We start from the raw sequence: 25,669 nt of genomic DNA, 5'->3' as shown, positions 1-25,669 counted from the left end.
AGAGAGAGAGTTTGCACGTATGTCAGAGGGACTATGGTGGAGGGCTGGTGAAGATGATGGCAGCTCTCTGCGAGGATGGCACATATGGACTCAATTGTGGCCGCAAGAGCGACAAAATATCAGTTTTACATGTCAAATTGACAGAATCAGCCTTTAAAGCGCTAGAAAACTACCAAAACTGTAAGGTGAGTGATGGGAAACTTACAGTTTTACGGAGAGATAGGAAAAGCGACAGCTTGCTCGGCCAAAAAAATGGTCGAATAATGATTTATTGCTCTTCAGATAATGCAAATACTCTCAAAAACTTGCTAAATATTCTCAGTTGGTTAATGTCCTGCTAGAATTGATTGAAAGTTGTTTTTTATAAAGAAAACTAGACAGTATGGTTGGAACATTATGCCAACACACCATTACTTGCTATGAGCTCTCTCCCTGTAATTTTAACCCTAATAGACACGTATGTTTAATTTTTCAACATTTTAAAAGCCTGGGTGATGGCAAGAGCTTTTATTAGCCGGGCAAAATCAAAACTATTTCGTTATTTGACTGTTTTACTGTGTTTTATCTTCGACGACCCGCTACAATGCTAATGATTAAAGAAAACTTTCTCTACATACGAATAACGTCGACTGTGCTTCCTGTCATTTCGACATTTTAATAATTTCAGTTAGTTGACAGTCTCATTAAACTGAATTTTCCGTGTAACGTACGAAAAAGTCTTCCGGATGCACGAAAATTAAAGTTTGCTGAGCTAGCTGATAGCATGGCTAATGTTACTAGCTGGCAGACCTCCAACAGTGATTAAGTTCATAAATGTGGCGATATGTTTGTCGTTTGTTTTATTTTTATCACCCTTTGTCCAAAAAACATGTTTTAGATTCACATAATATCAAATAACGTGTTAGTTTGTCTAATTAACGGTTAAATATGGTTACTCTGTTAGCTAGTTAGCTTAGAGGACTCACACCTGAGGAGTTTAATGTGTTTTATTTAGATAAACTAAAGTTTTATGTCTTAATCGTCGTTTATCATGTGCTGAGCATCTATACTGATGTTACAATAAAGTTGATGGAATTTATTATTGTGCAAAAAGGAGATTTCTTTTATTCTGATGTATGCTCTGTGAGTAAGTGGGGAAATAACCTATTACTTCTTCTTACACAGTTTTATAGTGCACTAAACATCTTCATGTAGTTTTGATAAACTTTTTGACCACAGTGGACGTGTGTGATTATTTCCATTCGGGTCATTCAAGCTATCAGTGGTACAATGTGTGAGTCATATCTGTATTAGTGTTATGAATATATGAAAAAGAGGAGGAAATTGATAAAACAGAAAAACCTTCTGGACATTTCTATCATTTCAAAAGCCTGAAAGAGTTTCTATTGGCTTACTAGGAGAAATCAGGCAGCTTCAATGAAGAGCTGCATTGTCTGGATTTTTTTTAAAGCTCTACGCTGCTCAAAGTGCTTACGAGGCAGTGTTTGACTTAAAGCTACAGCTGGCCCGTTGTAAAAAAGAAAAAAAAAAACTGTTCACTGGGTTCATAGAGATGGTTCGTTCTATCCCACAAGGCCAAATCCTAATGAACATTTAGGCCCAAGATTTGCTATGGGTTGTGGATGGTTGGTTGTTCACCCCATGCATCTGATCCTGCTCACCAACCCATTTATTTTATACACATATTACTCTCAGAACAGTTAAGTTGGACCTTGAGGCCTGTTTAACACTAAATTTAGCTTAGTAATCCATCGAGTTCCTGGCTGCTTTACACTGGCACTGTTTGCCTTTGTTGATTAGGACTTGCAGTTTGGTTGACAGTCAAAATGTTACAACACACCATCGGGAAGGCCATCTGAACGAGTTCATAAACAAAGCTCATGCCATTCTGTTGATATTATCTAGCACTTATGGTATTTATCATATTTCGAATTAGCTTTTAATTTTTAGCTTGATTTAAATTTAGTGATAGTTTAAGTCATTTTTTTTATGCTTTCTGGATTTTTTTTATTACTTTTACTATTTAATTTACAAATGTTTCTAGTTAATTTTATACCTCAACATAAACCTATTTGATCCCATTTAAATTAAAATTTAAGTTCTTGTAATTCTATTTTGTTTTACCTTTTAATTCAGAATTAAAAGTTGTTTAATAGTCTACTAATTTAACATTAATTAAATTTTGATCAAAGCAGTTGATTATTTCGCGGTGGTATAGTGTTTATTATGTGGTGTTTTTTTTTTTTTTTTTAAGATTATTTTACATTTTTATAGATTTAGTTTTTGTGCTTTAATTTCTGTTTTCATATATTTATATGATTAAATTTGTATATAATTATATAACGTATATAATTTTTTTTTAAATATAAAAATGTATATGTTTTTTTTATTATTTTTTTTTTAATAATAATAATTTTTCCTCAGTTGCCAGAGTAGTAATTATTAATCATTAGGTTTTTAATTTAGCCTTTCTATTGTATTTCACCTTTATCTTAGTGAACTAAAACTATTAAAATCTTTTTTTTAATATAGATAGATGATAGATAGATAGATAGATAGATAGATAGATAGATAGATAGATTTTTTTTAAAAGAATAATTTCAGTTAGTTTTAAGTTGATTGTAATGTTCAGAGTTGTTTTTATGCCTTTGGTGTTTAGTTTTACGTTTTTTTAAATAGTTCTAGCTCTACTTTTTATCTTGGTTATTATTTAGTACCCAAGAAACTTTGTTTTCAAAAAACAAAGTTTAATTTCAATTATTTGCAATTATTTTATTTTTCGAGCAAAGCACATGCCGTTCAGTTGATGTTATTCAGCATATGAGTGTTTTAATTACGAAATATTTAAGTACTATGGAAGGTTCCATTACAATCATGTTGTGTATTTAGTGTCACTTTGGTGTCAAGTATGTAGTGGTCGTATCCTCCAAGGCTTAACGTCCTCCTATATTAATCGGATAGGAGTAAGAGATTACTACTTCATCCATACCATACCTTGTCTAGTTTGCAAAATAGATACAACTCTTAAAAAACATTGAATGTCTGAATCTAGCTTGATTCCCTGACCAGTGTTTGGTATTTACAGTGTGTTAGCACATGTTGTCATGTTCCAGATCAGTTTGTCTTCCAGCTACTGTTCTTAGCTGAGCTCATGGTTAATCATTATTCATCTCTCGGCAATGAGACAAGACAGTTGGGGCAGAGACTGGGAATGCGTGAACCTCAGCGATGATCCTGGAGCCAAGCCTTATTACTTGCATGGCTTAAATGTTGATAATAGATCTTTAATTGTCTGTAGATTCATCTGATTCACTAAAGCTGCTCATCTAAACAGTCTGTTTAATTATTAGCGGATTAGGCCGCAGGTTTTGTTTCACTTCAATTGGTGATATAATGTGCCTGAGTTGTTCAAAATAGCGTGACAATATGCAAATTTGTTAACTTGTATAATGCTAAGTGTTCACGATTAAATGGAAGGTTGCAGTATATTGTTTGCATTTAGCATTGTCTGTGTCAGCGCAGATGTGCAACTTTTTTTTTTGAGAATTGGAAGCCATTAGTATAGACTTCCAAATCATCAGAGAACTTAATTCGCTTCGTCCTCCTGTGTAATGTGATCTGATCTAGTCTGTGCACAAGTGTGCTTGGGGTGGGGGGGCTTGTGAAACTTATCTGGTTAAACAAGCCTATGCAGATGGACGAGGCTTTGGGCAGTATTTGAATATAACTGGAGGTGTATGGTTGAAGGAAAGTGAAGAGTTTAACATCTCTGTGTGTGTGTGTGTGTGTGTGTGTGTGTGTGTGTGTGTGTGTGTGTGTGTGTGTGTGTGTGTGTGTTTTTAAAGCACAGAATATACTCTGTTTAGTGTGTACTGTTTATAATGATGGTTGATGGTGTTTCAGTGGAAGTAGAAGGTCAGTTTGAGTGCATTGCATGGTGAAATAAGTTATTCCTTGTAATGTGGTCTAGTTTGAAACTGAACATTTTACTGAAAGCAGTCCTTCTGGTATTCTGTGCATGCAAAAAATGTGCATACTTCATTTGTAAACATACTGCATGTTGGAAAAACAGTGCGAGTAGCATGCAGCGTGTGCATGGACAGAAAACTGTGTCTGTATTTTTTGAGTACATTAATAAAGCCTTATGTCTTGGTCTTTAAATTTTAAATTAAAATAAGTCAATAAGTTACTAAAGTCACCATTAAGTTTAATCAAATCTCAGTTCAAGTGATTGTTTAATTTAAACATGAATTAAATTGATTTATTCAAAACCGCTGGTTTATTTAGAAACGAAGCATGTAATTTTATGAATCGTTCATTGAAATATTGACTCTGATTTGTTCATTTTTAGGAATTAGTTTGAACTATTGTTTAAGACCTTCATCACATTTTTGTTTGCTCTTAAATTCATATTTTTGGGGGGAAACTTTTGCTTGTATGATAATACTGATCTATGTGATATCTTGTCATATCATAATGTTTTGCTGGATTAACTTTTTAGCTGGAGGTGGTTATGTTGACATTAGAATATTCTCTTCATCTTTTGCAGAATGCACCGTCCACACAGGCGACGATACGATTTCAGGGTCTTCAAGGGGTAAGTTCAGTTCATGTTGAATAAACAGTAAAACTTTATTTAACCTAACTGCAGTATACATGGAAATAGCCAAAGAAACTGACATGGTGTTAAACAAACACATCATGTTGAAATGGGTTTTGCAGCATCATGGGTGTCGTCATAGGCTGAAGAGTGCGAGTTACTCATCAAAGCACTCTATAATTATGAACCTGGTGTCTTAATAGAGAGTCCACAGCCTTGTGTGGTTTTATTGGACGACATTTCACTTTTCCCCTGTGATAGCGGCCATTTAACCTCTGACCCTGTGCACCATGCTGTAGTTTGGCTCAGACGCTGTGTGACTATAAATACTGGGTCGACGAGTAAGGTTCCTGTTTTACACTCATAAATATTCTCTCTAAAGACATGGTCACTTAACTAGTGTCTGTCCTAGAGTTGAGATGTTATTTTGAACTTCTGGGTGATCTGACAAGATCTCAAATCCTAGTTGGCTGCTTTGCCATGTTTTTAGGCTGTATCTATTAATAGTGATGGATCGTTGTATGTGAATTTTTTATTTTATTTTTATTTTTTTCAGTTTTCTTAACTGTCTTAAGTTGGTATTCAAGCATCAGAACAATAAGTGTAATACAGCCTTAAATTTGTCTTTCTACATTAGAATGTGTTGTGATAATCTTATATTGTAAAAGGCAATTAGTTGACTTTGCTCTGAGTAAACACTGCCCTAATAATAAACTGTGCATAATTGGAAACATTAAGTTAAGTGAGACTTAAAACTATTAAGTTAAGAAAAATCAACCTTTAAGGCAGTGTTTACTCCCTTTACGTAATTAGCTTTTTACAGTGGAACCAAAATTTGACTTGCATTTTTTTTCAATATACAGAAAGCTGAAATGTCACCTAAAATGTTGTTCATGGTGAATACCATTACCATTAAGTGTAACCAAGTCTCAGTTTAAAAAATATATTTTATTTATTTATTTATTTATTTATTTATTATTATTAGTAGTAGTAATAGTATTTTTTTTTTATTTATTTAAACATTAATTCAATTGATTCATTCTAAACCGCTGATTCATTTAGAAATAAAGCATGTAATTGTGTAATGAATATACACAAAAGGGAATGGTCATGCATATTTATAACATTAATCAATTAAACATTAAACTAGTAGGTAGGGTTGTCACGATACTGGAATTCGGTACCAATCGATACTGAAGTTTTAAAAATGTCCATTTCCCACTAACATTTGAGCGCAACTGAGCACGTTCTTAAACAGCGCTGATTTGCCATTGTGTTCACATGCTCAACAGAAATGACTGTGATTGGCCGTGAAGGTCATTAGTTCACCGAACTCGGAAACTTTAACTGAGTGTAACCACAGATACAGGGACACTAGAGTGTTTCATAGTCATGACGATCAGCTGGTTTGTCTATAAGCTGACATACAAGCAATTCGCTGATGAATCGCTCCTTTAAATCGCTCCAGTGTCCCTGTATCTAAGTTATTTCACTTTTTTATAAGACAAAGTGACTTGGTTATAGGCAATGTGTTTTAATTTTAGTTGTTCAACGTTAATGTTCAATAAACAATCCTAGATAGTTGATGGTGTGTTTAGTTATGCACTCTTCATTCAGAAATCTGTCACATGTAATATATGAGCATATTTACTGTATAAAGCCTGTCAGTGAACTTAGAGGGCAAAAAAAACCTAAATTAAATAATCGTTCATTTATCGTAATCAAGTTTAAATGTTCAATTCAAGGTTTTTTTTATTTATTTATTTATTTTTTTTAAAAGACCAAATCACCCAGCCCTACCTCTAATGGCCTAAACATGTTTTAAATGATCGTCTTAGCAGCTTTCTTGTGTTTTGATATCTATAGTTTTTAATGATACCAAATAATTAGAGTAGGATTTGCTTGTAATTTAGAGTTTGTTTTATCTTCACCCCTTCAGCGCATTAAAATTCCAACGACAGAGGCTTCCGATGGCTCTCATAACTTCAACTTTTATCTGTCCAACTTTGGCAAAGACAATCCTCAAGGAAGCTTTGAGTGTATCCACCAGTACATATCTAGGTAAGTGCTGATTTCAATCACTTGTGTGTCAAAACCACTGCTCGTTTTGTTGTCGTTTCTCATTTTGAATCGCTTGTTGTGCCTGTTAGCTCTGGGGTCCCCCATTTGTCTTCACTTGGAACAGTTCAAGACAAAATCACAGTATGCGCCACCAATGATTCCTATCAGGTGACCAAAGAGCGTGTGACCAAAGCAGAGGAGGACAAAAGCAAGAACAGCACCAAATTCATCAAACCCGGAGGACCGTTCCGAGGTTTGATATTATTACAGCATATAAAAAAAATTGTCATGTGAATCAATTAAAAGTGGACATTACATTTTTAATGTCTCTATCTAGTTTAATTTAGCATTTCAAACATATCTGGCTAGCGTTTCAGTTGAATCATTACTGTTACTAAAAATTCCGTCTACACACCTGATGGTTATCTACTAAGGATGGGGTTTTCTTTACAGTTTCTGTTTTCGTTTCTGTTTTAAATCCAATGTAGTACAACATTACACAGATTAGTTTATTTTCAGATTAAAATTGACTAATAAAAGCATAGTTTTGTGATTATCATGTAGCTCTCCTCACAATTTTTACTTGTGCTGTGTCCCAATTCACATACTAATACTACGTCCTGAAAGTATGCACTTTTTTTTTTTTTTTTTTTTTATAAAGGAAAAGTGTATATACCTTTGAGTGTGTAACTGAAGAGTATGCAAGCTTCGTTATGTTTGCTTAGTTTGATCCCCTGTGAAACTATCGCCACACATCATCCACGTTACTTTCATATTTAATTACGTACCTTATTGGAGAAGCAGCAGTAGGATAATCTGCCTTAGGTCTTTGGGTAATTATGCATTCAAAAGTTAATGTCCAAACATATCTTGATGATCACATTGTTGCAAATGAAGTATAACATGGAAAATGTGGTTTAAATATGTTCAAGGTGGCTAGATATTTATTAACAGTCATTCAAGCAACTTTACCAAAGCCTCTCTACTTGATGGTTGGTCTCGTATGTCTGCCATGTTTGTAGCTTGTTTACGCTTTTCACCCACGTTTGAAGTTCTAATCAATTTCACGTCTAATATGCAATGTATTGTGGGCAGTATTTGCGATTAGAGTATGGACACTTCTACACTTTTTGAATATTTACCGGAATTAGGAAACCATCTGTGTACCATACTCTTTTCAACATACTATGGTTTGGGACATACTAATTCTATTTTCGAATACTATATAGGATGGATAGTATGTGAATTGGGACGCAGCAATAGACTTGAAACGCTTGACCAGTTCAGTTGTCCCTGCACACATAGCCATGTGCGTTAAACCAATTGGGAGCTTTACAGGGAATGATGTAAGGATTAGGGTCAAGAGAAAAAGCAAGTAAAAGTTCATCCCATTTATCTGACGTGGCTAAGTCGTGGTGCACCAATGTCTCTGAGATTACTGAAGTGTCCCACATAGTTTACTGTGAAGTTAAATGAAACCAGCGGTATTTTGCTTTTTAAAACTGCACAGTGGAGATGACGCCACCACTCAAGAGACTGTTATCTCATCTTTTAAAAAAGTATCATCATTTAGGAAAAAAGAAGAACCCTTAAGCAAGTCTTTAACTAACACTCAAATGCAGCTCATTATGTTTCACCCCTGCCAGACAAAACCTGTCTCTCAGCACCTGTTCAGCTGTCATTGCCCTTTGGGAGCTCCCCCCACTGTTCTCCGGACCACAGCTGGCTTCCACTGCAAAACTGGAAAAGTCAGTTTCGCCTCCATCCCTTGGTGATAAGCCACAGGGGAGAACTATTTGGGGGACGTTTGCATTATACTGAGCAAAAGGAAGTGCAGGAAAAAGATCTTGTGGTTGGTGTAAGGCTTTGCAGCAGCTGGTGCTGCAGAAACTGACACCCTTTACATGTTTAACCTAAGATTTTGCTGCTTTATCCAGAGTTGTAATGATCTTTCTCTCCTTGATTCCATCTGGTTTGCCATACTGTGTTACGTGTTCAATGGCCAAAGCTTATTATCCACTGACGTAAGAGTTTCACCTGACTGGCAAAAGGTGAGACAGCGAAAATTTGCATTTGGATGTCATCCAAACTCGGGCACATGTTCTAGCGAACCACAGAATGGCCTGTGAGAGGAAGACAGTTGCTACACCTTAATCTTTTAAATAGATTTTAAGGAGTTTCATAATTGCCGACTTTTCTGAGGTGCTTAAATCCTTCAAATTAGCATTTAACTGAAGCAGGAGCCCCCCAAAACAGTAGCCCCCCTTTTCTTGCTTTTAGCCCATAGCATTTCATATATAGCTTGGCCAGAACTGTTGAGCTAAATCTGCTTCTGGCAGTTCATGACAGCTTCAGACTAATAGTAATGCTGAGTCTAACCATTTCCTCAACTGATATACTTCACATCGCTTAAAAATATAGAATTCTGTGTACAATTCAGGTTATTCAAGCAGATTTTGCACACTGCCAGACTTTATTCAGCTCAATAGAAAGTTTATTTACACTGTAGTATTCATATGTAGTATTCTGTGCTATTCAATATTTAGAAAATAATTGTTCGGTTTGGTGCATGTGATAGACTGCAAGTTTTCAATGCTAACATGTTCTAAAAGTATTTTTTTATTGTTTTAGAGCACACTGGCTCATAGATTATCTTTAGGCTAACATCTTGATACTAGAAATCTTTCATTTTGGGGGGATTTGTTAAATGGAAAGTTATATATGAATATTATGTTTACAGATATCAAATGTCAATGTTAAAACATTTTCTTCTACTTAGCACAGAAATAATGTAAGCGGTAATGTATGTGGTTTTGTGAATTGTATCAGACATGGGTGGGAATTGTATACCATCTGGACCCTTGGTTTAGTGCTAATCCTAATCTTGTCTACTATATAGAGTGGGCTAGTGTGTGAATTAGTCTTTGAGGATTTTGAGTTGCAGGTATTATAAACCAAAGAAGAGCACTAAGAGACTTTTAAACAGTGCTTATGATGTGTTTTAGTTTTTGTAACAATACATTCATTTTACACAGACAAAAAAATCCATCACCGAAAACCGGCCCCATCAGCCCCTGACCCGGTTCCAGAGAGGAAACAGACCACCCCCCTCAACCCAGCCAACACCATCCGCAAGTGCCTTACCAACAACCCTGTGTCACAAAAGCCGTACCGGGACCGCGTGATTCACCTTCTTGCCCTGCGCTCCTACAAGAAACTTGAAGTGCTTGCCAGACTGCAAAGAGATGGCGTCAGCCAGAAGGACCGCAACTCTTTAGGCACCACATTACATCAGGTAAATAAATCAGTTTTCTGAATAAAAACATTTATGGCCCGTTTCCACTGACTGGTACGGTACGGGTCGGTACAGGTCACCTTTATCAGCCTTGCGTTTCCACTGCCTAAAGGGTACCATCGCTCGATTAGTTTTTTTTCAGCTTCTCCTTAGTTTTTTGCGCTTCACTCTCATGTTTGTTAGTTTCTAAAAGGATCGGATGTCAGAAGCACTTCAATAATCACACAGGCATTATTATCATCAACTCAAGAAGTTCGTTATTTCAAATATAGACGCGCACTTGAGCGATCACAAGCTTTCTGGAGAAATTTAAACCGCTCGCACTTAAAACAAAAACAGGACACTGCAGATTTTGTCCTTTGCTTTGAGGCTGTTCATCAAGACAACGACAAGGTTAGTCTCGGCTTTGTATTTAAAAATGGCGCTTTTTATTATCCTGCTTGTGTTTGCATGATTGAAGTTTCTCTGTAAACCAATAGCGTTTAGCTGCATGTCTAGCTCCCCCTTTTGGTACCCTTTTGCCGTGCTAGGTACCCTTTGCAAAGAGTGCCCTAAAAGTGGTACGGTTGGCTTTTAGGTACCTTTTGACAGTGGAAACGGCCATAAAAGTGTACCGTATTGTACCATACCAATCAATGGAAATGGGCCATTACAGTCAAGCACTTGTGGCATAATTAAGTTTCACCTTCGTTAACTGAATTTCATCAGCGCCGATAGTAGAACTGTGAACCCACACTGGTCTCACGGTTCGGTTACGATTATCATGCCTTTGGTTTGATTCGATATCACTGTGCTTTCCAAAGACAGTTTTATATTTTCTTCACAGCAGCAATTCTTGCATTAAAATGTATACATATATTTATATTCTATTTGTAATACAATTTTGTCATTTAATACAAAGTCTTATAAACTGTACCTTTTAAACAACACAAGCATTTATAGCAAATAATATAAACAAATATAAATATCCCACTCTCATTCTGAGTCTCTTACACCTCTTTGATTGGTCACACGCTCAACAAAAAGGCTTGCGATTGGCTCATGCACGCTGCGCTCTTCACAGATGAGTGACACTGATAAGCGATAGTGGTGATCACAGCTGATCTATGATAGACACGGTGGAGAAAACTCTGCAGGCACGTGCTCGTGTCTGTATCCAGAAGTATCGCTGTTAAACAGCTGAAAGGAGAGGAAAAGTCACGCCAGCAGGTCAAATGGGCTACGGACAGACAGAGAGGGAGGGAAGGAAAGAAAGAAATGGAGTTCTTGCATTCTCTCAATCGCAGTGAAATCGGGGCTTCTGCTGTAAGTGTCAGTGAAAGACTGATCCAGCAAACACACAACGCAGTGAAATTGTGCACAGTTTCTGAGTTAAGTAGTTGGAGCGTTGTAAATACTCGCGCTCGCCTCCCTCGCCATTGTAAGCTACGGCGACATAGCGCATGAGATAAATGACGTCAGTACACATTAACCGGTTGTGACTATTACTGAACCGAGACCGAATTGTCCGCGTCTGCATCGCAGTGCCCCGAAAAAACAATTAATTGACACCTCTAGCCGATAGCCTAGTGGGCAGTGAGCCAACATATAGCACCATTTTGGTTTCCCGAATTCGATTCATGGCTCATGAACCAAATCAAGGTTTCACTTTGTGGTGCAGCAGGAGTTTAATGCCTCTTGAAGCCGGTCGCACACTGGAGAAGTGCAGCGCCTTGCCACATCTTTAATATACTTTATTTGGACAAAGACGCACAAACTAAAACAAAGCGAATTTGGCAGCATACGTATGTGTGTCTGTCAAACAGTTGATATTTTCTGTTTGATGTGCCCACAACATGTCTAATTTGAATATAGAGTCTATTCTATATTTATTTATTTTGTTTGTTTAATTATTTATTGAATTATTATTTGTTTATTTATTTATTATTATTATTATTATTATTTTAAATGTAGTTTTTTTTTCATTTATTTTTTTTTATTTATCACATAATACTTTCAGATTCAGAAATCATTCTAAGCTGCTAATTTGCTCCTTGATTAACATGCATTATTGTTATCTGTGTTTAACAGAGTTATGCTACTTGACATTTTTGCGTAAACTCTTCTTTTTTTTTTTTTGTTACATTTTAATAAATGTTTTTATTGTCCCTTTTGACCAATCTAAAGTTCTGTTGACAGTGTTGTTGTATTTAAACAGAAATATTACCTTGGAATCAAGATAACAGACTAGAAAGGCATCATTGGCATGTAACCAGCTGTGCAAGATCTCTGAATGCAACCTGTGGCCTTACATAATCATACATATTCGTTTAAGATAGGTGACAGAGACTTGAATAGATAGCATCAGATCACAGTAGTAATTTACCCTCCAGACTCAGCACTTCTGAAGAAGCAGTTTCACGTTGTGCAAGTCATGATTTGTCACAAAGATTTACGTTCAACCCCAATTGAATGTATAGCACGAGGCGCATTAGGCAACCAGGAATTAAACCTATTAAAGTAGTCATGTGCACGCGTGCTCATTCAAACGACTCAAGCTAATGAGACCAGTGTGGTTAGTTCAGCCAAGGGCATGATGTTTACAGTCGTTTAAAAGGCTTTAGTCAACAAAAGAGGTAGAAGTAGCAATTTCAGTTCTCCCCTTAAGTTTCAAAGGAGAAATGTCTTTGTTCTCATCCTTTCCAATGAAATCTAGAAGGGATTTGAAAAGGGAAGTATGAAACGAGTTGCTCTCCTTCTTTGGAAATGCAGGAAGGAGTGAGAATCTGAACCTGGTCCCCTCTCAAGGTTGTAACGCAAGAAGTAACACTATATCCCTTTGCCTAACCATCCATTTGCATTACTATTTTTAGTGGTTGCGTATCTGTCGCTTTTAAGTATGCCATCTTAAGTATTCAACATGTGCATTCTCCTATCAAATAGTTTTCTATCTGAAATTAAAATGTAATGACCTAATACATGATTTGTTACCGTTAATTAAAGCAGGTTTGATATTTAGATATTTTGAGACAGTTTTTCTTTTTTTTTATATTTGATACAAGAGGCCTTATTAAATGTGGCATTCCATGTTGTATATTTTAGGGAGTAATTGAATGTTTTGTCTCTTAGGTGGCCAATCTAAACCCTAAGGATAACTCTTATTCGCTGAAGGACTTTATTTTCCGTGAGGTCCAGAGGGACTGGCCTGGCTACACAGAGGATGATCGAGTTCAGGTTGACAGAATCTTGGCACGGTAAGACTTGCTGGTCACACGCAATTAAAAGAAGAATGACTCTTTAATTGAACATGCATCATTTTTGAGAGCCAGTACAGGAGATCCCTGGAGAATTCAGTTGAGGTTGAATTAATTGTTTTTTTTTCCTCAAACAGTAAATTGGGCTTGAATTCAGAGTCAGTCTCATCCAGCAGTCCAACCAAAGAGCCAACGTCTCCACTGGTAAGACAAATAATTATTTTTGTTTGATTTATGTTAAATCTTTTTATTATGAAAAAACAAACACCATTTCAGTACAAATTATACATATCATTATCTTTGTTTTTTCTTTTTTTAAAAAGAGAAGAAAAAATAGGTTGTTTTTAATCATGTGGTTCTGATGATGCGTATAAGTCAGATAAAGGGCAGGAAGTAAAAATCGGAATGGGAGACATGGGAAAACCCGTATTTTTGCTTTTTTTTTTAATTTATTATTATTATTTTTTTTTTATTATTATTATTATACCATATTTCAAAGGAGATCTAAATAGAAAATAATAACATATACTGAGCATCCTTATATCATGAAGAGGGCTGAGTTTTCTACTTAACTAAAATATATTTGCCTGTCATCGATGCGCTACATACTGTATAATTACGTTACATGATAAACACAGTGTTTGTAAGCATGCTATAGATAATTACTTGAATGAACCTGTCGTATAACACAACTGTAGTAATAAATTATTTAATAGGCTTCAGTACACCAACGTTACAGTATTTATTATTTACTATGCTCCAGTATTATGTAGCATTTATTAACAGAGAGTTGTACAAATTATACTCTTTACTATGTGGTTCAAAAACATGTTTATTATTATAGTATTTCCCCCATGCGATATTTTCCGTACATCATGAAATAACAGATGAAGGCATACAAAAGCGTTGATGCATTGTCTACATTAATTATGTATTTATTTTTGTAAGGGGGAAAAGAAGTGCTCCACAATAATAACCTTCTAGTTTTGTTGCAATTTCTTTTCTGTTCTGTCGATGAACTTACCATTAACAAACATTTACTCTTGGTGCGCAACTCTGTTCATGTTACAGTTGTTTATTCTGCCGAAACACAAGTAAAGACATGAATTATTGCAAAACAAGACTGAGGTTTCATTACAGCGATTACAAGGCAGGGTACATTATTTATATTTTCCTGGATTTTGTATAAGTGTGGTGGTTGTATCTGATTTTTATATAATACTTTAACATGTTTATACTCATCGCTAGGCCTGTATATAATCTTTATTAGTGCTGTCAGTTGGAAAGCTATAAAAGCTGCTTCGCATTTCTTATTTTGGCTGATTTAAACCATTATAAACAACATAAAACAGAAACATTTTGATGTTCTGATAGCGATTTTTATGCAAAAGAACCACTTCCTGCACTCCAACGGAATTTTGCGCATCATCAGTGATGTGAAAACAAAAAGAAAATAACAATAAGGGAAAAAGGAAAAAAGGTTATAATAAAAGTGTACAGAAAATTACCACCAGCTGAATGCAGTGATTCAACAATCAAAATCAAATGTTCAGATAGATTGTCAATGTTGAAAGTAAATATTTATAATTAAACATTATAAGATAAGACAAACAAAATTGTAATTACTACGAAATAAATTAAAAAGCAAGGAGAGTGCATCTATTAAATGGAAGGAAATGTGTAAAGAGTTAGTTAGTTATAAAACATTGACACTTTTTAAAGAAATTAGTTTTCCCAGAGCATCTAACCTTTTCTAACTTTAGAAATGGCATGGTATCCACAAGCCATTGAGGTGTAGTTGGAGGCTTCTTGGATTTCCAGTGAAGTAGAATACGATGCCTAGCTAATAATGAGGTAAATGCCAAAATAACAAATTGTTTAGAATTAAACTGGGACCAAATCTTTGTAACCCCAAAAATGGTTCACATCATTTCATTAAAAAAATATATCTTTTGAAAAAATAAGTCAAAATAAAATAAGTTACCCTAAATTAAACAAAATGTTAACCAAAACAGTAAATATAATTACCATAATGACTTGTTGTGCAATTAATATGTATGACATTTAGAATTTTGTTGACATAATATATTAACCATTGTGTTTGTATTAAAAATGACTGCCTCCAATATTTTATACAAAGGACCCCAGTCACTAGGCCATGAAGGAGTTGCTACCAGGTAGACAGGACGTTTTGGGAAAAATGTCTATAGAGTTTACATTGAATTATTTAGCATTTGCCATTTTAAGAACCACTATCCAAACTTGATACATTTATATAAATGAAAACTAATGTGAATAGAATGTTGTCAACCTTGCTGCTTTAAAAATCTGAAAATGACAATAAAATTAGTCACCACAATGCATCAGGGGTAATGCATTGTACACCGAAAAGTAGCTTTCATGACAGGCCTATATGTGTTTTAGTTTCTAAAACATATTAATTTAGTTTAGCAGCATTCTTTACAGTGTAACAAACAGAAATTGGGACAATCACTATAAACCACATTCAACACAAATCCATATGATTTGCTTAAATGTTAATTACATTAAATGTCTTGCTATTGAAGGAGTAGTCATAGCTCATTTTATGTACCTAAATTACACCCATATTTCAGAGTAATGGCCTGTATATTAGTACTAGAACTACACTAGCATTATAGCACTTGTGCTTTTAAGGGGCACACTAAAACATACATCACAAACTACTTCTAAGTAATTTTTTTTTCGTGTATCACTCTGCAGTGTTCATAAACAAGCGAATTAACTTAAACTCAAAATAATCTTCCATGTTCATTTATTTGACAAGTAACTTATTGTAGTATTGTAGTAGGATAACACATTTGTAACATTCAAGTACATCAAGGCACATTTTTCCACCTGTAAACTTTTTTTCTGTAAACAGACACAGTTTAACAAGTCAAATTATTTTTGCCCTCCTGTTAATTTAAAATGTTTCCCGAGTGAGCTTTAACAAACCAAGGAAATTTTCACAGTGTTTCCTATTAAACAAAACAATCACTACTGAAAACAAAAATGAATAAAAAGCAAAACTAAAAGTGTTGAACATTACTTTTACATCATTATACTTTTACAACATTATTTTTACAAATTTTATCTATGTGTTACATCTGTTCTCTGGTACTTGCCGACTCTTTGTAAATTCAAGACTGCATTACTTAACATAAAACTATGTAGACTTAATTTCTGATTAATAATATCCTCTGCATAGCCGAGGACTTCATATATTAAAAGTTTTAAAATTGCTTTTGTAAACAAAAGTCTGACATAATCAACAGTGGACATTTAGATTTTTCTCAACATGAACATGACTGAAGTTGAACTTTTTATTATTTTTTTTAATTACCTGTGTATATTTGGGGCTTAACTTCTGATGAATGTGGAAAACTGATAAAAGTCAAGGAAAAGCATAAAGAGCCAGTGTGCGCGGCAGTCTGTCATATTTCCACAGTCTGCCACCGATGATCTCGCTTCTCCATGGCGTTTTAGTTGTGACACAAAATACGTGTCCAAATTTAGGGGGGCTGGCCCCCCTAGAACGATCACTGTATGCATCTTGTTGTCACATGCGATGCCTCTCTCCTCTCACACAGATGAATATGATACAGCAGCTTTAGGGTTAAAGTCTGGCTTCTCTGTTTCCTTTGTGTAAATTACACAAATCATTGATTCCTGAGGTCAAAAAATTTATGAAACATTATGATGTGGACATTTTGTGTATTTTCACAGCAAACCAATAAAAGAGATGGTGCAAAGTTTGCCACAAATTTAGCAAAAACTCACCACATAATCAAGAATTTTAGATGGAGGGACTGACTATCTGAAATATATTGACTTGTTCTTTTCTCCATCTATGTAAAGCTGCTTTGACGCACTTTACATCATAAAAGTGCTATAGAAATAAATTGGAATCTCATTCATTCATTTCTTTCTTGCTTTTCAGAAACGGCAACCAGAGACAGACTTCATCGACCCTCTGATGTCTAAAAAGCCCCGAATTTCTCATCTCAGCAATCGAGGACCACCATCTTCAAGTCGTCATCCGTCGGAAACTGAGGACAAAAAACCCGCACCCACGGCTGCCTGCCCGGGACCCTCTTTTCACCCTCCCCCTGTCACAGGCTCCAGTTCGAACTCCCCCAGTACGCCGGAAGGCCGCGGCTCTCAGGACCTTCCTCTGGACCAGAGCTCTATATGCGGGAACTCCTCGGAGAGCTACGCCCCCCGCAGCCAAACGCCCAGCCCCCCCAACCAGCCAGTGTCCACAACGTCCCCCTCATCCTTCTCCACCTGTACCGTCTCCACAACCACCATCACCTCCACCACTACCACCAGCGGCAGCCATCAAGTGTCTTCTGCCGCGTCTCCTACAGATGACAGTGGCAACAAAAAACCCAAGAAGTCCAAGAAGCACAAAGATAAAGAGAAGAAACGCGAAGGAGAGCGAGAAAAGGAGAAAGATAGAGAGCGGAAGAGGGATCGAGAGCATTGCAAGGAGGAGCACGCTAACAAGGAAGCGCAGCCTAGGAAGAAACACCGGAGCGAGGCAGAACAAAAACACATTCCTGCCAACATCCATGATTCAGATAGAGAAGGTTTGTTTTGCTGTGCATGTGGCATTTGCAGTGTACATGTGCAATATTGATCGTCAATAGCAGTAGTGTCAGACTCATTTTCACCAAGGGCCATTTGAACATTGTGGTTGCCCTCAAAAAGTCAGTTTTAAAACATTACTACACTGTAAAACCTTAAAGTTAAGGTAACTCAAACCGTTTGAGGAATCCAATTGCAGCAAACAATTTAAGTTCAAAAACGAATCCTATTGAGTACTGTGAACTTACTCAATTTGAGTAAACGAAGCAATTTGAGCACAGTAAAACCCAATAAATAAAGAGAACTCAAACCAACTGAGTACTGTAAAACCCAATAAGTTAAGGCAACTCAAACCATTTAAGAAAAAAGATTGCTACAAACCATTTGAGTTAAAGTAATCTCTATGAGTACTGTGAACTTACTCAATTAAATACTCAATTACCTCAACTTAAATAAACTCATTACCTTCAACACTGAGTTCAAATCTCTTTTCAAATGAGTAGGATTAACTGAGGAAATTGAGTTAACCACACATTTCATTTGATAAAGTTGACGGTTTTACAGTGTACTCTTAACATACTGTTATATAATTTTCTCTGAAAGTAACAAAATAAATGAATATATTATACATTTATAATATATATTTTTATTTTTATTTGTTTTATTTTTAAAGTCTTGCTAATTTTAACGTCAATTATTTTTCATTGTCAATCACCTAAAGAACCCCACATTACTCCAAATTCAATAGCAGAGAGACTAATCTCATCAGACAAGTCATTATCTTTCAAAACCTGTCACAGTTTAGAGAAGCAGAACTATGGATTAAACAAATAATTTTAAGCTGGTTCTCAAAACAAACATGCATTATAGTAAGATGTAGTTTTACAGCATGGACTTTTTATTATAATACTGGGTTCACACCAAGATCAAAGCAAAACTTCACCTGCTCTAGATTACTCATGGGATGTTTTCTCTTCATGCAAGTTTTCCGCTGAAGTTGAATACCTTGAACTTGTGTGAAAGACGCGATTGAAACGAATTCTGTGCATTCACGGCAATTTTCACTTATTTAACATGAATAATTACTTGCATTTGGTGTTAGTCATATGCTCTTGCTTAACAAAATGATATGGCTGGTTTAATTTGATTCACAAGCCGTGAGTTCGACAACCCTGATTTATTATTATGCAATTCAGCATAATGTAAACGTCAGCACATGAGCATGATTTGTAATTGAGTTGTAAATTCATCAAACATTAAGTAAATACTGAGTTACATTTTTACATCAAAATTACAGACGTCTGTTTTTGCATTTGATTCTGGGGTCAATATTGCAGTGTTGTTTTTGAGTTGGCTAGTGATTCATGATTAGTTTCTAGGTTAATCAGCTGTTTGTTTAGGAGTAGGGTTTACATTATTAAGTTAATATAATTTTTTTTTTTTTTAAATGTACATAATACAGTCAGTGTTTAAGTCAAATAACCAAGAAAAATCCATTTCCAAGAAAGATTTTAGAAGTATTAGTCGAGTGCCAGCAATGGTGAATTCAAGACATGCTAAGCTTGTTTTCACCGATTCATGTTTCATTTGCCTTTGACCCATGCACTTTAGTGTTTACAACATCACATTTAGGTTAGTCCTTTCCTGAAGACACAAAGATCATTTGGTGTACGTGTGCTTGCGAAAGATTTCCATTTTTGTACATGACTGGTGTCTCTCTTTACAGCTGGCAAAGAGAAGCCTGTCAATAGCACTGAACTTCCAGCCCCAACTAAGCCTGATTATATAAGGTGAGTGAACTTTGACTCCTCTGGAAAGGAAAACTGTTTATTTGTTTTTGTTTGTGTGTACATATGTGAGCAAAAGACCTATCAAGAGTCTTGTTGTTTTATTGCAGTAAGTACACTGCAGTGATATCAATGGATCAGAGGCAGCACTATAAGGATGACTTTAATGGAGAATATGATGAGTATCGTATCCTTCATGCCCGCGTTGAGAGTGTTACACGCCGTTTTACCAAACTGGATGCTCAGTGTAGACGGCTAGCACCGGGAACTAAGGAGTACCAGGTAAGAGAACGTTCATTCTTCACTTTTGATGTGCTTCGTGTTTTCATTGTGTAGCATATTCTTTGTGGAAAAAAAAAAAAGTTGTAAAATATAATTTTTATATCATTCGAGTCAGGATTATTAGCCCCCCTGAATTATTAGCCCTCCAGTTTATTTTTTCCCCATTTCTGTTTAACAAAGATTTTTTTTTTTTTTTTTTTCCCAACACATTTCTAAACATAATAGTTTTAATAACTCATTTCTAATAACTGATTTATTTGATATTTGCCATGATGACAGTAAATAATATTTGACTAGATATTTTTCAAGACCCTTCTATACAACTTAAAGGGATATTTAAAGGCTTAACTAGGTTAAGTCAATTAGGCAAGTTATTGTATAACGATAGTTTGTTCTGTAGACTATCGAAAAAATCCATGGCTTAAAAGGGCTAATAATATTGGCCTTAAAATTGTTTTAAAAATTTAAAACTGCTTTTATTCTAGCTGAGATTAAACAAATAAGACTTCTCCAGAAGAAAAAATATATTGTCAGACATACTGTGAAAATTTCCTCGCTTTAAACGTCATATGGGAAATATTTAAAAAAGACAAAAAAAATATTCAAAGGGGGCCTAATAATTCTGACTTCAACTGTAGTTATTGTAATTGTTAATAATTTGATTGTTTTTTAGCATGTATAGTTTGTACTTTGTGTGTCAGTTATTTTAGATTATTACTTTATTTTTCGTCTGTATTTTTTAAAATTTAAAACAAGGAATTGGGGCTGTGTTATATTGGAAAAATCTGACATTGCAGTGTATTTGCATTTATTTATTTATTTTTTAAATATGAATTTAATTTCACCAGATAAATAGCTCTATTTAGAAAGAGTTTGTTAATTTAGATCAACTAGGATGATCAAGTCATTTTCTGTGCAGTGCATTGACATAATATAATATAATATAATAAGTTACAAATATGACAGAGCAAAAATAGAAATTAACCCTTTCTAGCGTACGATCACACCAGTGTGATCAGCCTAGGCTTGTCCCTGAAGCATACAATCACACCGTTGTGATTAGAACATTCAGAGTGCACGTCATTAACTACTAAAATTCTAATCTAACAGCGTGCGCTGAGGCACAGAAAGAAGTGCGCAGCACTTATCATAAATCACAATTTATCCATGCTTTCAAACAAATAATTTATTTTAGGTTTCAGACATTCAAATACACATCTACAAGCAAAACCATTTAGGGTCAGCTGGAGTATTTAAACCCACGTGTGAACAGTGCTTATGGTTTTCTGGGGAGTATTCAAGTACAGAAATTGAACAATTAAACAAAATATCATGGTCCTCATTGTATAAATACATTTTAAAATATTTATTAATATCTTTTAATCTTTAATAAATCTAATCCTGTGACGTGACTATTGCAGGTACACACATTGCGATCTAATTGCTTAAACTAGGGTTGCACAATATTGGAAAAAGTTTACATGCAATATATATATTTTTTTCTGCCATAAATATATTGTGATTTCACCAGATGACTTAAAAAGCTCTATGTGCAAAGTCATTACTTGGGATGATTTTGTAGGGTAGTGAAATATAAATCTATTTCGTTATTTATTATATACATAAATATTTGGTCAATTGTGTTTATCACTGTTGTTTAAGTGAAATAAACCCTGCTTTATGGTTTTCTGGAGAGAGCAACCGTATTCAGGTACAGAAATTGAATAATCAAATGTAAAATAGCTCTGTATAGTTTTATCATACAAATAATTTAATAAGATTAATCTTTATGAAATTTCTTTACGTGTTACTAAAATGTTTTTAACTTTTCAAATGCTCGCACAGTCACTGGCCCTAAAAACACATGTGGATGATAAACTTTCACTCTATTACAGTTCAATTCTGCAGTGTCTCCACGAATCTTGTGTGTTTTGACCTGTGATTTCTGGTTATCTATTATCCCTATCAGTTGGGCTGATATATAATGCCATGGCCGATTAAAAACACCATAATGCTGAGCCAGCATCGCGATCCTCTGCCCCGCTCCCGTCGCAAATCCACTTGCGAAAAATACACACTTGGGTCCCGTTTACACTAATACGTCTTGGTTTTAAAATGGCATTTTAGAACAAAACGATCCACATCCACTCTGGCATTTCAACAAGCATTTCTGAACAGCCCTCCGTCCACTCTACCGCTGAAAACTCGCATCACGTAACCACACACACACACACACACACACACACACACACACACACATACATACTGTCATGCTCTCGAGACAGCAGGTCCAGTTAGTCAGCGGGTCAGTACACTGCTTCAATCTTGCGCTTTCAAGCGTGTACTAATTTTAGCGAAAACCTCATATACTGTTGCTGTTAGTTGCACACCTTTTTTACCAACCAAGTTTGTGGACGCCATTATAACGACACTGATCACTCCGCCTATTCATACCAGAGTCCAGTGGAAAAAGGGATTGACAGCTGGTAATTTGTCTGTAACTTATTTTTATTTACCTATGATTTTGGTTATGGGTAAAACTAATTCACCGATGCGTATGATGACGATGCCATCGTCAATTGCGTTTTTTTTATTATTATTATTATTTTTTTTTTTTATTAGACATCGTATGATGCCAAATTGGTCGACATCGCCTAATCCTAAATCAACATTGCATATCTTGGGATGTGACAATTGCAGACGCACACATTGCTATATCTATGCTCAAACCATATATTGTGTAGCCCTAGCTCAAACGATATATAATGTTTAGCTCTACAAGGAATAATAATAAAAATAGTTATGTGTTTAGTTGACTTAATAACTCTGTTATACACTTTAATTGTATACACACACACACACACACACACAGAAAGGCTTTTTGTTGCTTGTTTAAACTACTAATTTAAAATCAGCTGAAACGACACAATTCTTGAATTTTTTTGGGAACAACTTCATTGTTTTATGTTCAATCCAATTAAATTGTTAAATGAATCAATTAGTGTTGGGACAATTGTGTGGATGCCTGCATTTTGTTTACAGTGCATTTTCTTTTAACAGGAAGTGCATGAACAGGTGCTGCAAGAATATAAAAAAATTAAACAAGTGAGTGTAACTAACCCATCTGGCCTTTTAAACAAACCTATCATCATATCAGAAATAGTGTGCTAATACACACTGTCTGTTTGCTTTACAGCACAGCCCAAACTACTATGAAGAAAAACAGCGCTGCGAGTACCTGCACAACAAACTAGCCCACATCAAGCGGCTCATCGCTGACTTTGACCAGCGGAGGGCACAGTCCTGGCTGTAGGTGCACAGGACCAAACGACCCCCTCAGCCAATCAGAGTGCTCCTCAGCCAGAGGACCATCTTAAGGAGAGCGCGGGGATCAAACGGCTCCTTATTTATTCTATTTACAGATTCCCCACCGCTCGCCTGTACCCCCCATACCTGGCCGCCTTCATCACTCTTGTTCTTTATTCATCCTTTCAATCTTTCTTTGTTTTGTTTTTGAAGGACTGAAAAGAAAAAAATGAAAAGTTCCGCAATGCAAAACCGTGGGCCTTACTGCGTATATTTCTTGAAGCCTCTTTTGCACAGGGGTGATCGAGCCAGTACATGTGAAAAAAAAAAAAAAGTGGCCATAAATGAGGGTGTTTCTAAGAGCCTTGAGACTTCCTTTTTCTCCTGTTGGCCCTGCTTTTGTTTTTGTTGTTTTTCTTTTTTTTTGGAACGGCAGTATTCACACCCACAGTGCAAATGATGCCTTAAGGTATTAATACAGACAGATATCAATGTGGCGTCAGTGAGACTTACAAGCACCCGGGGCAGTGGGGAGAAATTTATTATGACCTGATCGCAGGTCCCAGCGCACATTCGTGGAAGGTGTGATCGATGTTTGTTTGTGTGTGAGTGAGTGAGTGAGTGAGTGAGAGAGGAAATTGTCAGTGTTTTTGTTCATTCTTGGGAAGGATTATGGGTCAGAAACTACAGGAAGAGAGAGAGAGACTTGAGGGAGGAGGGTTGGATATAGACTATAAAAGAAGAGAAAAAAAAACAGAAAACAAAAATCCCTAAAAAAAAAGCTGCTATATATATAAATATATTATTATTTTCTTTGAAAAGCCAGAGCCTTCGGGATGAACCTGGCTCATGTTACATGATGTTCTTAATTTGGGCCTGCTCTGTTTAAGAAAATGATCTAACCATCTTGAGGGCAATGGTGCTACTGATTTTTGAGGAAATGCATCGAGCAGAGGCAGACCTGTATATCCATTTCAAATGTATCATTAATTATTGCAAGTCTCAGAGCAGAGTTATTTATAAAAGATGAATAGCAATATAAATATATTGTTTTTTGTTTTGAATTAAAAGGAATTGCTGGAATTGAGTATTGAAAAACTGATCAAATATACGGAAAAGTCTTTATTTCATGGTATCATTCGTGATAAACTTCTTAAGGGAAACGTTATGTTTACAAAACCTGTGTGGTAGGAAGTTTTGCCAAAATAAGTGATAAAAGCGAATATGCTTTCGATTCTATGTTGACAGTCTGGAATAAAATACGTTTCTCTGAGCGACATGATGACACTTTATGAGAGTTGCTGAACACTTACAGTGTCCTCCTCATATATTTATTTATTTTTTTTGGTTTTTGTTTTAGGGAAAGATCCAGAATGCAGCTTCACAATAACATTGCTTGCGATTATGCAAATTCTCACTGCATCATGATGGATTCTGATTGGCTGGTTGATTCTTGAAGCTTGCTTCAACATATTTGCACGTTTTAAGATGACATTATTCAAGATCTGAAAATTGATCATCTTTCATTTTTGCTTCACAAATATTATTGTCAAATCCTGGGAAGTGATTCCTTTGTACTAAATTAAAAAGGTAATATAAAACTTGAGTGAGCCATTCTCAAAATAACCATGGACAAATGTTTGTTTTCAAGGATTTGGGTCGGCAGATGGCATCTTATGTTTAATTATTATTTTTTTAAGGGGCTTACTTGTTATCAAACTCACTTGGATATTCTGACGCATGAGCTTCTGTTCATTTTAGTCCCTGTTTAAAAACAAAGTCTGATGAAAACCAAATGCAAGTCATGGTTATTTAAGAGAAATTCAGCAGCACTTTATTTCAGATGCTTCAAACATTCAACCTCCAGACCGAAGCCTGCAGATTTGGGATTGACACTAAGAAGTGTTGCTCGGAAGGGAGAACATTCATTCAAACATCAAACTCATTATTGTAATTTGGGTTGGGTGGGGAGATATTTGGTGATGTGTGTCACCAACACCCGTTTTCTTTCCCTTTTGAAGAGACTGTGCCTCTGACACCACTAAAGAGAGATGTTGATGATGGATAATAAGCCAAGAATCTCTAAACACTGTCATCTCTTGTTTTAAAGGTGGGACACGGGGGGGTTGTTTCAGACTGTAATTCCTGACCTTGTCCACCTGAAAATGTATTAAATCAGTTCAATAAAATGTGAACTTGACGACCTATATTTGCCATTTTTCCTCTTCATTTCAGATTGTTTTTGGTAATGTTCATTAAAACACAAACTCATTTTAATGTTTAATTAGGATATATCTTTTTAATTATGATCTTCACGCAGTAGAAAAGTACATTTAAGATGGATACGATTAATTAAAAAGTGTCACTTAAATCCAATCTAAATTTTGAATTAATTGGAAACTCTATTTTCCCAGTGATGGGTTGCAGCTGGAAGGGCATCTGCTGGGTAAAACATGTGGAAGTTGACGGTTCATTTCGCTGTGGCGACCCCAGA

General features: G+C 35.5%; 1 protein-coding gene across 2 annotated transcripts; it reads left to right on the top strand.

The window, feature by feature from the left end:
- ell2 (elongation factor for RNA polymerase II 2) lies at positions 1-25,382 on the top strand. 2 transcript variants are annotated; one of them, XM_056446033.1, is made up of 12 exons: positions 1-185; positions 4,550-4,597; positions 6,540-6,661; positions 6,751-6,914; positions 9,697-9,956; positions 13,065-13,189; positions 13,327-13,393; positions 17,151-17,802; positions 19,527-19,590; positions 19,698-19,869; positions 22,930-22,974; positions 23,066-25,382. In XM_056446033.1, the coding sequence occupies exons 1-12, from the start codon at positions 54-56 to the stop codon at positions 23,180-23,182; spliced, it is 1,968 nt and encodes a 655-aa protein (XP_056302008.1). In that variant the 5' UTR covers positions 1-53; the 3' UTR covers positions 23,183-25,382. The 2 variants fall into 2 exon arrangements, with proteins under 2 accessions (XP_056302008.1, XP_056302009.1); XM_056446034.1 differs by lacking the exon at positions 22,930-22,974.
- The last annotated feature ends 287 nt before the right edge of the window (positions 25,383-25,669 follow it).

Source organism: Danio aesculapii, chromosome 21 (assembly GCF_903798145.1).
Source record: "Danio aesculapii chromosome 21, fDanAes4.1, whole genome shotgun sequence".
Taxonomy (NCBI): Eukaryota; Metazoa; Chordata; class Actinopteri; order Cypriniformes; family Danionidae; genus Danio; species Danio aesculapii.
Note: the sequence above shows the minus strand (reverse complement) of the source record. Positions and strands in the feature narration are given on the sequence as shown.

What these genes read in the sequence shown, in the direction of transcription:
- ell2 (XM_056446033.1), top strand. Translation starts at nt 54, where the DNA reads ATGATGGCAGCTCTCTGCGAGGATGGCACATATGGACTCAATTGTGGC. An exon ending in ATCCACCAGTACATATCTAG is followed by an intron (nt 6,662 to 6,750) that starts GTAAGTGCTGAT and finishes TGTGCCTGTTAG; the next exon opens with CTCTGGGGTCCCCCATTTGT. An exon ending in AAGAGCCAACGTCTCCACTG is followed by an intron (nt 13,394 to 17,150) that starts GTAAGACAAATA and finishes CTTGCTTTTCAG; the next exon opens with AAACGGCAACCAGAGACAGA.